The 18077-nt window shown below is 39.6% G+C and overlaps 1 protein-coding gene across 7 annotated transcripts in view; it reads left to right on the top strand.

Annotated features, from left to right (window-relative positions):
- Positions 1 to 3517: 3517 nt before the first annotated feature.
- The window catches only part of PDE5A (phosphodiesterase 5A), a 142424-nt gene continuing 127864 nt past the window's right edge, over positions 3518 to 18077 (top strand). For 4 of the 7 annotated variants that reach the window (XR_005532019.1, XR_005532018.1, XM_039253812.1 and 1 more), the window contains exon 1: positions 4991 to 5068. Coding sequence is in view for 4 of the 7 variants with exons in the window: in XM_039253812.1 (XP_039109743.1) it covers positions 5034 to 5068 (35 nt within the window). In the remaining 3 variants the exon portion in view is untranslated. Of the gene's footprint in view, positions 3640 to 4164; positions 4212 to 4990; positions 5069 to 18077 lie in introns of those variants that run through there. The other 3 variants (XM_039253809.1, XM_039253808.1, XM_039253811.1) reach the window with 2 other exon arrangements.

Below are 18077 nucleotides of genomic sequence, written 5' to 3'. Positions count from 1 at the left end.
TCCTTTTGTATTTATTAGTTGTCATTCTCTTCTTTCTTATTGACTTACTTATCTAGTGATTTATTTATATCAGAGTGAAATCACAGTTTCTTATTTTAGTCAGTGGTTACAATTTGCTACTACTTTATGTTTTGATATTCAAATTGATCCAGATATGTTCATTGGAAGCTCCCTTCAGATACATCCTCTGTCCTTCTAATATATTGCCATCATTTTAAGCCTTTCTATTTTTCTAGCACAACAAGATTTTCCAGGCATATTTTATGGGTTTCCTGTCCTAGACCTGGAATTTTTTCTCCAAAGACTCCTGGTTCCTGTTAAAGTGGAGAATGGCATTTAGAAGCCAAAGTCTGGGTACTTAGTGTACTCATTGCTATTGAAATGTTATTGCTTTGAGTACCTCCCAGTGAGAGAGCCAAAGTAGATAGAGATATATTTAACAAAATATGTGTAAAACAAATGCACTAAAAACTGGAATACATTACTGGGAAAACTTTTAAAAGACTAGAATAAATGGATAAATATACTATGTGGATTGTAGGGCTCATTATTACTAAGATGTCAATTATGAAGATGTCTTCTTAGCATCTTATAAGGCTGCAAATCTACACATTGGCTGGGATTGTGGGCACATCTGAGGCTTGACTGGGGAAATACCTGCTTCTGTGCTCAAAAAGTTTGTTAGCAGAATTTTGTTCGTTGTATTGTGAAGACTGTGGGATTCCTTTTTTTGCTGACTAGAGCTCCTTGTAGGCTGTCAGCTAGAGGATACCCACAGTTCTCAGAAACTGCCTGTACTTCTTCATCATGTGGGATTTCCCTGCATGATACATGTGTGCATGATACACACCTACACACCCCTTCGTATTTAATTTTTAACCTCAAATTCTATTTGAACACTACAATGTATGTTCTAGTCTTTCCCCTTCAACAGTGAGAAAACTGAATATCATTATAAGTGCAAATATATTTTCTCAAGCCTGGACTATAGATTGCTGCAAGGGGACAGAATATACTGTGTGGCATCTGGAGGAGAAAAAGCAAGACAGGAAAGTTTCCCATGACTTTTATAATTCATATTCTTTTTTTTTTTTAAGGGAATTTGATCATCAAAGATTTTGTTATTTTTTCTGGTTGCATGATCAAAACCTTCACCAGTAGAGGTGGGTTAAAGCCAAATCATGTAGAACTTTGTAAGCCACATTAGAAAGTTTGGTCTTTATTCCAGTATAATGGGAACTGGAGGGCTTTCTGTTAAATCATTGCACATTTATTTGTTGTAAATATCATTAACAGCATTTTTGAAGTTACTTCCTGGTAACGTTTGTTATTTACTCAATATTCAACTCATTCGACAAGATTGGAGATGCTTAGTACAATCCATACCAGTAAGTTAAAACATTAAGTAATCTAACAAATAGGGATAAAGAATAAAATGGAGTTGGGAAACAAGAGGTCAGGGTGAGGTCGGTGCAAAATATGCTCGCCTTTAAGAACTTTAAAGTTACAGAGGTTTTGTTACAAATTTTATCTGATATTTCTGGAGACTAGGACAGTCTGAAATACCTCATCTTCCAATCTCTTGTGAAACTTTCACTTCAAATAACAGGCCTTCACAATAACCCCCAATCTACCACGTACACCACAGAGAATTCAGACTCGCTGATGGGAGAATTCATGGGTTGCCTTTTTTTTTTTTTTTTTGCAGTAACTTTTCAGAAAACTTCCTGGGTTCTAATAATTTAACCCTTTCAGGTTTTAAGAAAAAATGGACTTTAAGATCGTGTTTATTTAATCAAGACAACCAACTGAAGCAAACAATTCAAGACCAAAATTCACTCCATCTTTCGTAGGCAAGCAGAGTTTTAAATTATAATTGACCGCCTGTTAGGAGAAATGCATGGATTTCCACATTGAAAAACTGAGCACTGAGGACAGTATATAGTTCACAAGGACTGTAATCACGCATCATGATCATACTAACAAATTAGAGCTCACATTTTAAAATCTGACATAATTTATCATGCATTATGTCACATTCTACTGCCTTGCTTACTTTTTATTGGTTTGTGGCTACTTGCATACAACGGCGAAGTTTCAGAAACTGAAATTACAACAGTCAACTATTTAATGCAGGAAGGATAAACCATTGCATTGGGGGGATTGGAAGACATTTTCTAAAGTTCTTACATTATCAATTTAATTATGCATTTCTATGTAGTGAGTAATGTCTTACATTCTTGCCAAGAGTATTTCGAAAGGACTTTGTTAAAAGTATGTCAGCTCAATCACTTTGGGTATATCACTGCTAATGGTGTCCTTCACACGTTGTGAAACATACAACTCCAGATTTAATTCTGCTCCGAAATTAGGTCACTGCAAAATAACCATATTAAAACTGCAAATTGCGGGACAAGAAGATGGAGACCAGAACAAAGCAAAAGGAAGACACCAATTCCTTTTTGTAAAGGATGATTGGGATAGGAAGGCTGAGCCCTTTGGTTAAACAGATACTTTTGCGGGAAGGGGGGGCGAGCCCGTGTGTTAACTCCATTTAAATATGACGAATTAACTTAAACCTGTGCTAACCGGCTGCTCTGCACTGTACCCGCGCAGTGCCTGCGTTCTCAAGTTAACCTCATTGTACAGAGGTGCCCTTGTTCTCTGACTTCATACACAAACCATCATAATTATTTCAGTTTACCTTTTCCTTTTCCCAGGAAATCTTGTTCCAGCCATGAAAAGGGAACGTTTGATGCAGACACCTAATTTATAACTATTACTGTCGTTAATATTAACATTTTAAACACGGGAATGGCTTTGTTGGACCCGCAAATCTGTGGCACACGCCCCAACTCTCCTTAACCCGTTCGGTTGCTGGGGTGCTGAGAGCCCCCTGGGGCTGGCGGGGCTCGGAGGAAGGTCGATGGTCCCGGCTCCTCCCAGGCAGCATTGTTCGGTCGGTCCAGAGGAAGAGGGCCCGGGGGAGCAGCACCTTACTTTCCGTGAAAACTCCCCCGAGCCCCAGCTTTCAGGATTTAGGACGGGCGCACACACCACGACTCTCCCTTTCTGACAGTGGGGCATCTGCGAACACACCCAGCCACCTTCGAGCGCTCCCCGGGATCCCGCTCAGCACACAGCGCACCCCAGCGGCGGCGTGGCCTCCTTCCAGCCGGGGCCACTTAGCTTCCGGAGAGCTCGCCGCTCGCCTCCGCCGCCGCCTTGGAATCTGGGGACCCGAGACACTGCGAGACCTGGTCTCCAGCGGACCCTAGGGAGGGCGCGCGGCTGCCGCGCCTGCCCCACCCGCCACACCTGGGAGCGGTGAGGACCGGGAGAGGAGGGGCGCCGCACGAGGCTGGCCCGGAGCCTGAGCCGCTTCGCCGAAAGCCAGCCGGACTGGAGCAAGGCGGAGGGGGAGGGTCTCGGGGCAGAGTCCTGCTCCTCCGAGGGAGGGACCCCAGCTGGGGTGGAAAACAGCACAAACCAGCTGCAGAGACTCGGGGCGCGGATCATGGAGCGGGCCAGCCCGGGCTCCGGGGGGTCGCAGCGGCAGCGGGACCAGGATTCGGTGGAAGCGTGGCTGGATGATCACTGGGACTTTACCTTCTCTTACTTTGTTAGGAAAGCCACAAGGTAAGAAGAGGACCCCCTGGAAGACCCAGCCGGGGCGCTGAGAGTGACCTGGGGGCTCATCTCTCTCCCCTATTGATTTTTTCCCCTGCCTTCGCCATTCAACAACCTCCGTTCTCAGGCCGTTTGCTTTTGAAGTAGGTCCTTGGTCCTGTTAGGGTATAGAGACCTCGACTTTATGGCAAGTACAGTCGAAAAGCGCAAGCATGGGATTCGATCCAACTTGCTCGCAAAGTTCAAATACAAATATGTCCTTGTGGACCCCTTCCGCCCCCCCAAACACCCCGGCTGCCCTGGCATTCCCTGAAAGCAAGATTATTTACATGCACCCGCGCTCACGGGCCTTCCTCCAGCCCTTCTCTAGGCTCCTGGTCCCCCTAAATCTCCTTAGCGAAACCAAAACAGTTTGGGAGCCCCTTCCCTGCAGCTCCGGAAGCAGCGTTTCCAACTCGGTCCCAGCAGCTCCGCTCCTCCCCCGTTCCCCCTGGCCCCGGCCCTTGGCGGGGCGGGGAAGCCGGGGTAGGGGCGAGACCACGAGGAGCCCAAAGGCTGCAACATGCCGGGATCTTCCCAGAGTAAGTGCTGTCGCCTTTTGCCCCCTTCCAGTCCCTAGCTTGGCCCGCGCGCTTCCTTTCACTCTCCTCTGCCCCCAAGGCGGCGCCGCTGAAAGGGCTCCGCAGAGGGGCTCGCGGCGCGCACACAAAGGGCGCGGGGGAGGCGCGGCGGGAGCGGACGACCGCGGGCTGGCGGGTCCCGCGCGGCCCCAGCCGACCCCAAAGGCCAGCTCCTCCTGGGCGAGAGCCAAGCGCCGGGCGGCCGCTGCGCAGAACTGGAAGGAGGGCGCCTGTCCTTTGCGAGGCGGCTGTCCGGGGGGCCGTTGGGGCGCGCGTGGGAAACGCTCGCCTTAGAGGTGGGAAGGCATTGGGGCCGAAGCCCAGGAAGGAGGAGGTGGAGAGGAGAGTGCGTAGCGGGCGGATCCCTCAAAGCCCGAGGAGTTGGTGGGAAGCGGACTGGGGCCGACTCCAGGGCGCATCTCTTCGGAGAAGGGTCCCGAGTCCGCCGCCGCCGCCGCGTCCAGGCAGCGGCCGTCGGGCTGCGGGCGCTGGCCGCCTCGGCCGCCGCGGAGACGCGCTCGCGGCGGTGATGGTGGAGCGGCCGGCCGGGGCGCCGCGCTGGGGTCGCGCCCGCCCGCGCTCTGTCTCCGCTGTGCCGGGCGCTCCCCGCCAGGGGGCGGCTCAGCGCGGGACGAGCGGGCGGCGGCTGGCAGCGGCGCGGTGGCGGGGTCGGTAGGGGAGCGGGCTTGGAGTCACCGCCTCACCTGGGCGCGTCGTCGCCCTCCGGCGCCTTCTGGAATCCGGAGTCTGTGGAGCCCGTATGGTCGGCACTTCGAACTTCCCATGTTTGCTATGTTGCCCTTTGGAGACAAAACAAGGTAGTTAGTTCTTCAGCATCCCCTAGCTTCCCACCTTCCCTGGGGGCGCGGGGGCGCGGGGCCGGGTGCTGGGTGGGTGGTGGCGCCCGGGTTACACCGGCTGGGAGATGCTTAATTGAAAATGGACTCTGACGTTTTGTTTTCCTTTATTCTCCTGCGGTGTGTTACTTGGGGATCTTAGAAGGGACTCTTTTTTAAGGCTGTTTTTCCTAACGAGTTTGTATCGATTTATTCACTTTTGGGGGCTTTTGATAGAGGCGACAGCGTAGGGCAAATCTTACCTCCTCTGTTTAATTACTCCACCCTCCTTTTCAAGTTTGGCCTTCTTCCTTCAGAATCCTAAATCTCAAGCAAGCAGAGGATAAACCCTGAAAAGGAAGTGGTTTCTTTTCAAAAGACACTTTTCTGCGAGTTTCGGGTGAGGCACCAAGGCCATCTAGATCTGGAATTACCGATTGCTGTGGGCCGACAGTTTTCGGCTGTCACCTGCTACTCCGAGGCCATCTGCCTCGAACATTTCCACCTTTCTGCCCTCATTGAACAGGGAGTGAGCAGGAGAAATGGGCTGACTTTTTTTTTTTTTTTTTTTTTTTGTATGTCAGGGTGTTCTTGGGAGGTATTTTTTGGGCATATTGTTAAGAGTTGAAAGAAAAAAGTGATTTGTCTTATAAATCAGCATAGATTGTCTTTTTCTTTTTTCCAAGACAGAAATTTGGGATTGTTTGGTGGTTCTTTGTAAATAGTGGTAGGTAAGAACACTTCACTCAGAGCCTGCCAAAACTTTGAGAGTAACATTTTATTGGAAAATAAATGGGAAGAGTTAAGTTTCCGTTTCTTTTCCCATTATTTTTTCTCCCAAGTAGCAAACGATTAAAACCCTAATTTCTCAAAGTTACACTGCTCCATGTAAAATTTACATCATCTGAGACTCTATATAAAGATTTTTTTAGTTAGTGTTTTGTATTATAGTTAATATTGAAAACAGGCTGACCACTTTCTCTTATATGTATGTGTTGTATATATATATTCTTATATGTTTATAAGAGCTTATGTTGAGTATGAGTTGGAAAACGAAAGTATAAAATGTTTAAGAGTAGTACAGGCCCTCAATTTTAGGAGTTATGAAGTGCTGAAAGTTGTCAGTTTAAAGAATATAATCTGAGAGCTGTGTGTAGTCTAAATTTCTAGTGCGGTCTTATATTTGATGGCCTTAACTGGAGATTTGAGATTGAGAGATTAGACAGTAGTTGATTATAAAAATGCCAAACTTTAAACCTCCTGTGATTCTTATGGTTGTGGTAAAAACTTATTGCAGACATATTAACTTTACAACTAAGATGTTTTTTTAAACAGGAGCTCACATTACTCTCTTTTTTTCTTTTTTTACACTTGTAAGTGTACAGTGAATAATGTAAGTGATTCAGAAAACCTATGAAACAGACAGTTCTGTAGAAACATTTAACATACTTTAAAATTTAAAATAAATTTGGATTCACTTAGATTGGTCATCTGTGCCTGTAAACAGGCATGTTGATGGAATTGTTTCTGCCTTATTTGATTTGATTGTTGTCATTTGACATTCATGCATGCTTCTTTATCCTATCTCCAGACAATGATCTGTACTTAATAGTAGTCAGTGAACAGAATGAAGGTTCTGGCATTCCTAAATTCTCATTTAAGAACCTGTGAGTTCAGTTGACCTTGAAAGCAATTCTGCTGCTGTATTAGATTGTTTCCTATAAGTGTCTTCAAATACAGAGCTGAGCACCCAGTTAAAAGCTACAAGCTTGGAGCACAGATGCTTTTTAGTAATCACAGACTGTTTATGTGAATTTGAGAGTGTTAGTTGAACAATTCATAACATAATCTATTGGCATAAAAATTAATTCGAGACTAGTAAAGTACAACATATGGAAAATTTCCACCCTCACTATCCTAGACAATTTTGAAGTTCTACCCACCTCAGATACTGTATTAATTAAGGGCTCTAATCTTCATGCATTTGCAAATGAAGTCTTCTGGGTGCTAATGCCACTTAAACAGCTATTGTTATTGTTGACAGCATATTAAGATAATGTTACTTTTCATTAGTTACTAATCGTCTCTGCCATTGTGGGTGATGTTATAGCTTACTTAGTATGGTAGGAGTAACATGATTGACTTTTTATTGCTCTGTTTTGTACTAGGCAAAGGCTTGAGAATATTTGGCATATAATGGAAATAGGAGTTACTAAGTGAGGACAAGTTTTTATGACCACTTGGATCAAAGTCCAGAAACAGAAGTTTTACACTCTCATGTAGCTTTCTGTGATAGACTTTTTATTTGACACTGCAAAGCTGTGCTGAATTACTTGACATTCTTTCCTTTGTAATTTTTTCTCATCTCTGAAAGCTTAATATTTTTATTTGCAAGATATTTATATTAAAATCAGATGATGGATATAAAATAAATATTGCTATCTTTTACAAATTATTGTTTCTGTAATTACATGGGAATATAATTTTCAATTTTCATACAACTGATTTGTTAAGTATATTTGATTAAGCTGTTGCTAGTGTTGGATATAATAAAACTCTGGTTATTGACTCAGTCTGACTTTAATATTATTTGTAATATTTTTATGATGGTAATTCTGATGCAGTAATGGCCTTTTCTTTTTGTATTGTTTATTACCAGGGTTCATATAGCCAGCTCTAAACTGCTTTTTAGGGCCCTAAAAGTACTCTTTTATGTATATCGAATTCTTTCCTCCTAGAAGAAGCTGTAAGAGCCCCTGAAATGATATTTTTCATTGTCCTTCTATCTCTAGCATTTTCAAGGTTTCAAAATCAGATCCATTTTAGAGCCTACAATACAAGGGATCTATTTTAGAGCCTACAGTACAAGGTCATGAGTCCTAAAAATGTGATAGAATTAATGGAGTGTCAATTAGTCATAGATGGATATCTTGAAATAAACCTGTTTGGCTAACAAAAAGTTAAATAGGCATATAGTATAATTCAGTAGCTTTTTTTTTTTTTTTTTAGATCTGTAGAAATCACTAATATTTTCACTAGGATCACGTTTTCAACACCTCATGCAATTTTTAGCATTTTGAGTATGTTGTGCGATAAAATTTTCTTTTTAAGTAATTCCACCTAAATATTTAAAATATCTGAAACTAGCTTTCAAGTGGTATAGGTAAAGTTTCATCCTTATCTGATTACAGGGAAGGCATGTTAGTAATATGCTTCTTTTCCTTTAGATCTGAAAAAACAAATTAACTTAGAACCTTGTTTGAACCTCCCAGTGCATTGTAATAATGTTCAGGAAAGGTTTTTTCCTTCATTGAAAAGGCTACGCAGATCTGCTTGGTGTTTATTAGTTTATCCCCAAAACACTTTTCAAGTTAATAATTTATTAAACCTGTAACCGTTATGTTCAGTTAGATTTGTTCTTTGTTCTCAGAGCTGATTGTAGGATAAAAACCTCTTCCTAGGATGAAAGCCTTTGGTAAGGACTTAGGGCAATTAAGTAAATCACTGAGTTGATTGATGGTGGAGGGTTGAAAAATGACTAATTTCTGAATTTAGGATGCAGACTAGCTCCTGACTTTGCAGGACTTCCTATGAAATTAGTTTAGCTGGACAGATGTAGATTCCGTTGACCAGTGTTTACAGCTGATTGATGTGGTCTTGGAAATATCTGTTATATCAGGTTCTCAGTAAAAAGTGCCTGGGAGCTACATACCTAGGCATAAAAATTGAAGAAAGTCTTTCCACATGAGTCATTCATCTGATATTTAGCTCTGTAATCTTATTTACTGACTTGGTATTCTCATTTTATTTGGAATTATATATATTTTTCATGATGTAAGTGTTGTGTTTATTTTCTCTAACTGGTGGGAAATTATACATATTGCCAACCAAATATTTAAGGCAGGTAAAGCAAACTGAATATTAAGCTCTTAAGAATCATTTTGATAAGTATTCTAAAAATCTTTTTGAGACACTGGGGTGGCTCAGTCGGTTAAGCATCTGATTCTTGATTTTGCTCCGGTCATGATCTCACAATTTGTGAGATTCTCTCCCTCTCTCTCCCTCTCTCTCTTCCCAATCCCTGCTTGTGTGCACGGTCTCTTTCTCAAACATAAATAAATAAAAACATTAAAAAACAAAATAAATAAAAAGCCTTTAAAGATATTTATTTTTTTTTTCTGTTTTATAGTTTGTACAGAGCATGCTTTTTAAAGTGCTATGTGCCATTGTTAGCTTCCATATTCTTCAAGACTTTCCTCTTGATTTTGAATTGTAAAATTAACCTTTTGGAAATTATCTTCTCTGAATAATTTTATTAAATCTAAACATGGGAGAAAAAAAGATCTCCATCTAATATATCTCTAGTGATAACTATAAAAAATACAAATCATTATTTCTACTCTCTGTTGAATACCTATGCTGAGGTTACAAGAAGAGAAATAAGAAATCCTGACCTTTTAAGCTGATGAAATAATTAAAACACACACGCACGCACACACATGCACAGGATTTTTGAATTTTAGATTCAGAAGGGATTGTTTAATCCAGTGTTTCTCAAACATAAGTAGTATTCCCCTGATAAGAAAGATATCCTTATTGATCTGTAGTATGTTATTTGGAAAACTTATGGTCATAAGTGATATAAACTCTACTTGAATTTATACAAAATTGGCTTACATAATTACCTGCCTGGAAATTGGTTTGTCTGTGAAATTCAGATGATCAAAGATTATCAAGATTCTATTTGTATGTATATCTGTTTTTATCTTTTTGTTCTTCCTTCAGTCCATCCATTCATCTCTCCATCCCATCCATCCATCCATCCATCCATCCATCCATCCATTCTTCTGTCATTCTTTCTATCTGTCCATCCATCCATTTATTCATCCATCCATTTTTTGGCCCTGTGCTGTGTTGGCTTTATTCTTTATGCTTTCTTTATGTGCTGGAAGCTTTTTCATGGCAACTTTTTGTGGGTCTTAAAATCCTGATATTAGAGAAGTACCGTGTTATCTGTGTCAGTCCTCTCAAAATTATTCTGGCCTTACTTGCATCATGTGTCTGCTCTGGTCCAGTCAGTGTCCAGAAGAATAGGGTTGTCCAACTCCTTTCTTGGAGTAGGTAACCGATAATGTGATATGCCACTGAGGGAGAGGGAATTCCCAAAAGACAGTGATATAAGCATACCCAGAAATTCTAGGTATCTACCATATCTAATGTTGGACTTCCTTTTATTTAATGTTGGTTAAATATGGAATTCCTAAGAGTGGGTATAATTTAATCATAATTATAGCATTTTTCCAATTGGAATGCCAAAATAAATTTATAAGTTAACTCTGAATAAAAATGGTGAAACTGTAGCCAGATGCAGATTGACAGTATTTATTACATCACTCTTGTAGACTGCTTATGGCCCTGCCTGCTCAATAAAGAGTTTGGTGAGGTCAGTTCACCTTTGCTACAGTTGGCCTAATGATGATTCACTTCTCCTACTGGATCTAAACCGTCATGAAGCTTTTATTGCTGTAGCACAGCTTTTGTTTTTTTTTACTTGGTTTGAAAGCACATTTGCATATTAAATTTATCTCTTTTTTATTTTTTTCTTTATCCTAGAACCATTGAGCCGTTCGTGTGATTGTAAACAGAGATACAAAGCTGAGTGCTAAAATTACAGGCTAGTACTTGGTTTGAAGGTGATCATCCCAGTATTTTAAAGTACACTTCTTTCACCTTTTTTTTGGTTTTAATTGTCATCAGTGTGAAAACACAAAATTAGAACATTTTCATAGAAAAATTACAGATCTTTAAAACGTATTTGTTTTGGATTCTCAGGTCTTCTCATACCTCAGATTGAAAAATGACAATCTAATGCAGTCTTTCCCATATGTCAGCTGCGAAACAAATCATTTACATATTTACAGCATAGATGCCAGTTATTATGTTTTCTTTCAGATATAAGTAGGTTTTCCTTTAAGGAACATTTTTCATACGTGTGATTGCAAATGCATGGAAAATTACAAAACTTGTTTCTTTTAGCTCTTCATCAAATGTGAATGTAAAGCAATCTGAAGCAATTCTGCATTTTATTTATATTTGGTCCCCGTAAACTTCTCAGATGTTTTCATAGCTGGAGAAAACTTGGAAATACTAACCAACTTCAGGCAGAGCGTTCATTTCCTTTCCATACCAGATCCAAGAGAACTGATCACTGTAACATCACAGTAGAGATTATGTGAGGATATCACTTGGAGGTACTCCAAATCTCCCCAGTCTCATTTAACAAAATATTATTATAGTATATTCATTTTTTCTTTGTCTGAGCCAGTGCATCTCAAAAGGGATGCTATTGGCATTCAGTGGTGACCCTTTTTTGTTGTTGTGAGAGGCAGTTCAATGAATTGCAGGTTATTTAACATCCCTGGCCAGGTTATTTAACATCCCTGGCCCCCAGAAACTAAATGCCAGGAGCACTCCCATCATTGTGACCCACATTTCCAAGTGCCCCCAAGGGTTGGTGCTACTACTTGGTTAGGAGCCATTGTTTTGAATTGTTTAGTATTGATTTCTACTGATGGTGGTTAAGGGCCCTATGGTAGGAACAGTCTAAGCTTCAGCCCTAGAACTTTTTCTTTCAAAGAGTAAGAACTTAGATGCTTTATTTGCCTTTTCTGTAAAATGGAAGCAGCATTTACTTCATAAAAATTTAAAGAAAATAATGCATATTTCTTTCCCTTTTGGAGAGTAAATTTCAGTAGTTTACCTTGAGAATCATATAATTACAAACTTTGATAGTCATTTCTTTAATCTGGTAAGTGGGAATTGGAACAATAAAACAGCGATTTTTATAAACTTTAAGAGTCCTTGGGGTGCCTGGGTGGCTCATCGGTTAAGCATCCGACTTTGGCTCAGGTCATGATTCCGTGTGAGTTCGAGCCACACGTTGGGCTCTGTGCTGACAGCTCAGAGCCTGAAGCCAGCTTTGGATTCTGTGTCCCTCTCTCCCTTGTCCCTCCCCTGCTCATGCTCTGTCTCTCTTTCTCACTCTCTCTCATGAATAAATAAAACATTAAAAAAAAGAATCCTCATATTTTACATGAATATTAATTAATGATTTGAACAGAACCATTTGTGGATTGTTGAAGTACTGGAAAGGGAATTGGACCGGGAGTCCAGACCTCCCGGGGTCATCCCCAGCTTTGGGATTGGCTCAAGCTAATAACCCTGGGTTTTAAACTGGGGGTGGGGTGCGGTGGGGGGGGGAGGAATCAAGGCAGAGAAATTAGTTAATGAGCTGAAAAATCTTTCAACTCTAAGCATTCTTTATTCTCACAAGGAGAGCAGATTATCAGATTCTCAGATTGAATAGTTTCCTTCTTTAAGTACTTTCCAGAAATGAGTAGTGTATCCAGGTCAAATTATGCAAACAGTGTAACTAAAACTGTATAAAATTAGGATCAAAGAGCAGGAAAAATATCTAACATTATACTTTATGTGAGTTACTTTTGTGTTTTTCCTACTGATAATTTTAGCAGATTTCCATGTAAATTAACGACCATCCCTTTCTAGACAGGAAATTAGTACACTCTTTGTAACTCTGGTTTTAAGGTGATTAACTCACTCGACTTAAGAAATTTAAAAAGCGCTGGAGAGAAAGAAAAAGAGGTGTTTTAATAGTAAACTTAAAAACATAGGAATGCATTGTTTTTTCTGGATCATTCAGGGCCTGCAATTTTTTACTCTATTTTGTTTGAGGCACCCTACAAATCTCCCCAAATGTTACTCTGCTCATGGACTTGCTGCATCGCCCTCCTTGAGGCCCAGGCTTCAGCCTTCCTTGCATATTTTCCTCAAGTGAGCCCCTTGGGTAGGAGCTAAAACAGACCAATTTTAGTCCCCAAATCTCTAGCAGAGTGTTAAAGCATTCTTTTGTCTAGAATTAAAACCATTCTCCAGTTTAGAATTAAGGTTACTATGAAATATTGCTATGGTTTTCATTGTAGGTAATTAATTATGTTTTCTCACACGTGTTGTTAGTTTTATGTTATCTTTTGATATTTTGAAAAAGAATCATCCCCCATATCTCTAACTTAAGTTTGGCAAAAAAATTTTCTTAAAAGTAGCATTGGAGAAACAAATTATGTTCTCGCATTTATTTTTCTCAACTAAATGTTAAGCTCTTTAGTTTTATATGTTATTCATAAAATTAGGTCATAGGTAAGTGCAGTTATTTGCTAGGGAGTCTTATGTTTTTTCAGTTCTAATTTGAGAAAATACTAACATTAAAGCCACTTAATTTTTTTCATGTAAGTGTTTCTGTAGAGTTATTAGTGTTTTTAACCTAGGAGCTTCAGAAGAAGCAATGGCGAACATCTAGTTATTCCAGACGAGACCATTGAATACTTTTTCCAAAAAATCAATTTTGAAGATATACTCCATTAAATAATGTTTGAGTAACTTAAAATAATAATTATCATGTATTAAACACTGTATTAAACATAGAGTTTGTACTGCCCAGACTATGTTGTCACTGTATATGCATTATTTCCTTTAATTTTCTTAACAAACAGAAGGAAGATTATGTCATTATCTCTATTCATTTTAAGGATGGAGTGAATAACGTACCTCAGGTTTCACCTTTAGAAAGGAATAGCTGTGGGGTTGAAGCCTAAGTCTGTCCCACTTAGGACCCTTCCCCACTTGACTCCACTTAAATTTAGTGTCAGTGTTAAAGGAAGCTAAGGAAAAGCCCATAGATTTAATGTCGTGTGGAATTTAACTCAGGAAGAGGTTAAAGTTTCTCCTAGGGCCACTTAATGTGCATATGCATTACTAAATGATTTGCTTAGAGACTTTGCCCAAGTGGGTTTAATTTCCATCTATAATTTTAGAGTATAAAAAGTGGGAACTCTCCAATGACATTTTAAAATAGAGTGGCTGAATATTTAGGTACTAGGCCATCACAATTATATTTTTAGTATTAGAACACAAATACCCTGAGTACAATTTATTTTCAAGAATTTTCATCCTTTGGTACATTTTTTTAGGCAAGAGTACAAAACACATGAAACTAGTTGCTCTACAATTAAGTTTCATCTAATTGTGTTTTTACTCACAATTTTACTTTTTTCGTAAATTTTCCTTTTTTTCCTCCTTAGTTTTCTAGATGCCAAGAAATATTCTATAAAACCTAGACAGAGTATTTTAATCATTTTTCCCTTTCAAGACATCTGGAATATTAAATATGTATTTTAAAGCATTTCTGTCTTTTTTCAAGATTTATTTTGTAAGATGAGTAAGCACTTCAGCTTTGGTAGAAAGTAAATTTATTGGTAGAAAATAAATGTATTGCTGCATGGAGCCCTTAAGGACATAGGTGTGTGTGTGTGTGTGTGTGTGTGTGTGTGTGTGTGTGTGTGTGTCTTTTGCTAACCATATTTGAAATCTCTACAAGAGTTCACATCCGGCTGTCCTGTCAGTAGGTTTTGCATTTCCTATTTAATACTTTTAGATAGAAGGCATTTGGAAGAAACTGTGGCATGTCTAGATGAGTGGAAAATTTCTAGAACATGAGCTAAAAATTGTAGTTTTCTTTTCTGTCATAGGTCTATAATAATCTTGAGTGAAAATGAGAAACTGGAAAAGGAGGTGAGTTTTGATTCCTAACAGAATATGTGCCTTATGGTTACCTTTCATTTTTTTCAATGCGGATTGCTAATCAACTTGTAATATTTTTAGAAAAAAGATGAAGTGTACCTAATATACAAACTTAAACCTCTTTAAATATCTATAAAAAAGGTATTACTAGATTTGAACCATTAAATTAAATCATTAACTTAGTTGAGTCTGTTACTTTAAGAACGATATACTTTTATCTACTTACAAAAATAGAAGTACACAGGGTTTATCATTTTGAGGAAATAAACTCTGGTACAACTATGGTAAAAAAAAAAAATGACAGTTTATCTTCTAAGAAGCTTCTCCCCCGTCACCCTGAAAATTTTTTTATCCTTTTTTTTTTATCATTCACAAATGAATTTGGTCATCCCTCTTTGTATTACTAAAAATGCAAAATATCCAACACTGGAAATATGCAGATCAGCCTTTTCCTGCTGCAGCTATTGGAACCTGGCTGCCTGGTCTTTTGAGTGTGTGAACTCATTTAACTCTGTAGGTGCTCCACCTACTTTGTAACGCCATTTTGAAGGGTGTAGTGCTCGCAGTATTGTAAAGAACCCCAGTGAAATAAAAATGCATTAAATAATATTCTTCATGACACTTTATATCAAATTGCCATTGCATGAACAGTTTGGGCTGCAAGAGTCTTCCCTGAAGTAGAATATTGAGACTGTAAACTTCTGATTTTATTCATTATTTAGAAAGATTTGAAGTTTAAAATTCAGGGCACATGTATAACTACTCTTACAAGTTTTTGGCAACTGCCATTTGGCTTTATTTCCTATTGTCTAATTAATATCAGTCTTTTAGACTCTTTACACACCCAGGGTGGGAAAGGGTCCCTTTGTGAGCCTCAGCAGCATCTATGGTATGTACAGTTGAAACCGCAGATGGCATTCACATTGTGTTACCTGAGGAATAGCTCCTAATGTTGATTTTGGTGCCTTCCAGCGTTTCTCTACTTATTTTAAGACATATTGTAAAAGTGATAAACAAACACAAAACTAAATTTAATTTGCCCATTTAAAAATGGTGTATAATACAATTCATTTATGAAGTCAGAATTTTTTTGTGTCGTAAAATAAGAAAGGATATAAGTGGCTGGAAGATAATAGATTTTGGTGAGGAGAGAGGAAATGATTTGGATGGGATGTTAAACATCAGGATCTTGTCATCAAATATAAACTCTTGGCACCAGTTTTCACTGCATTTCCCTGGGCCACAGCTTTACTTCCAGTGTCTGGGCCCTGTTAGCTTTTATGAACAGCTTTGTAAAGTGAACTCAACCAAAGGACTCCAAGAGGGCCGCGCTGCTTTTAACCGCTTCCAGGTTTGCAGGGCAGTTAGCAAGAACATGCTTATCCATGACAGCGAATCTCTTAGTTGTTAGTGCTTGTAGCACAGGGTAAAACACCTGTGGGACTTGTGTCTCTTCTCTTTTTGCTCGGATGATTAGGATGCAACTTGCATAGAATTATGACGTAACTCTTATTCTTGGGGAGGAGGAGGAACTTCATGGTATTCTATAAGGAATGGCATTCTGCAGTATCTGCTTTGGCCAAGGACTCGACTCAAGGAGTCGTCAGGATGCTAGTAGCCAGCCTATTTCCAGACCCCATTTAGCCCACTTAGCCTGTGGGCTTGTACACCAGAAACACTCATCTCCCCTCATCCTTTTCTCTGATTCTCTTGGCGGAACTTTATGAAGAAATGAACAGCCACTGGTCCTTAGCCCAAATCCTATATCTCCATTGGAATGAGTACAAAGGGTACAGGAGATAGCAAATTCTTAAACATATGGAAGAGATTTTGAAATGCTTCTATAAGCATTTTCTAATTTGACTTATGTATCAGCCGTGTGTGGTGAGTGAAGGAATAAGGAGGTCTTTCTCCTCTTTAAAGGAGAGGAAGCCGAGGGGCAAAAAGACATTAAATGAGTCGAGGGACCTAATGATCACCCCTGACCTGTTGATAAAGTCAGGCTTTGTAGGGGGTCTTTGTGGCCTGTTAATACAACTGCCCATGTTTACACTTGGAAAAACTTGAACTCCAGAGAAGTTGTGATCGGTTCTGCCTCATATCTGTGTCGTCTTATAGGCGGAACTAGCGTTACCTTTTGACGGTCTGTGTGCTGTTCTTGACTTCGTACCTTGCTAAAGACAGCACCTTGCACTTCATAAAGTAGTCAGAACAGGTGGTGTTTTCCCTGTTTTATAGAAGATGAAATTGAAACTCAGGGGAAGAAAATTGTTTGCCACTGGCATACAGCTCATTAGTAGCAAATGCTTAGATTAGCAGCAAGTGCTTAGATTAAAAACATAGCTCCTTGATGCTTTGTAGTCCCAAGAATTTTTAGCAAGTAGATGGTTACAATTTGTTTTTTCTCCATGAAATTATGGTGTGGTTTTGAGAGTAAAATGAAGGAACTTAGTTTAGAGAGGAATTTTATACTATAAATTAATCTATAAGCTTTCAAAAGGTCCAGTTATTATACACAAGATCACAGTGCGGTAGTCCTTTGTGTTCTTTTGATGATAAAATTAGTATTAGTGATTTGATAATCTGGAACTCATCAGTATGCTGTATAGAACCCACTTTTTTTGTGGTCTATGTGCAACAATTTCAGTTGGGAAAAAAGAACATAGAAGGACTGGCGTCACCATATAAAATACAGGATACTCAATTAAATTTAAATTTCAGATACTATTCATACTAAATAATTTTTCATTGTTTATCTGAAACTCAATTTCAACTGGGTGTTCTGTATTTTTATTTGCTAAATCTAGCAACCGTAAGAATGACTCTTCCCTTGAACATACTCATTATACAGTTTTTCAGTGCACTGTTTTAGATTTATAAGACATGACCTGGTTTCAGAGAAACAGACATGGGATTCAGGCAGATATTTTTCAGGACACTATCCTTAAGAATCTTTGTTCTCTGAATCGTTTGAGACAGTTTATACCTCAGTGGCTTAATATGCCATCTTTTTATGATCTGAGTGTAAAAAATTAAGTTAGACACTGTGTTATTGTAAGTGATCTTTTCTTTTTTAAGTTTATTTATTTTGAGAGAGAGTGTATGCATGTGTGCACAAGCCAGGGAGGGGCAGAGAGAGAGGGAGAGAGAGAATTCTAAGCAAGCTCCACATTGTCATCACAGAGTCCCATTAGGGGCACAAACTCATGAACCATGAGATCATCTCCTGAGCCAGAATCAAGAGTTGGAAGCCTAATCAACTGAACCACCCAGGCGCTCCGGTCTTGTTCTCTCTATGTCTTATATGTGCGAATTTGAGTTTGACTCTTTCAGATGC

This window comes from Hyaena hyaena, unplaced genomic scaffold (assembly GCF_003009895.1).
Source record: "Hyaena hyaena isolate Hyena2069 unplaced genomic scaffold, ASM300989v1 scaffold_466, whole genome shotgun sequence".
Classification (NCBI taxonomy): domain Eukaryota; kingdom Metazoa; phylum Chordata; class Mammalia; order Carnivora; family Hyaenidae; genus Hyaena; species Hyaena hyaena.
This window is presented reverse-complemented; position numbering and strand designations above follow the sequence as displayed.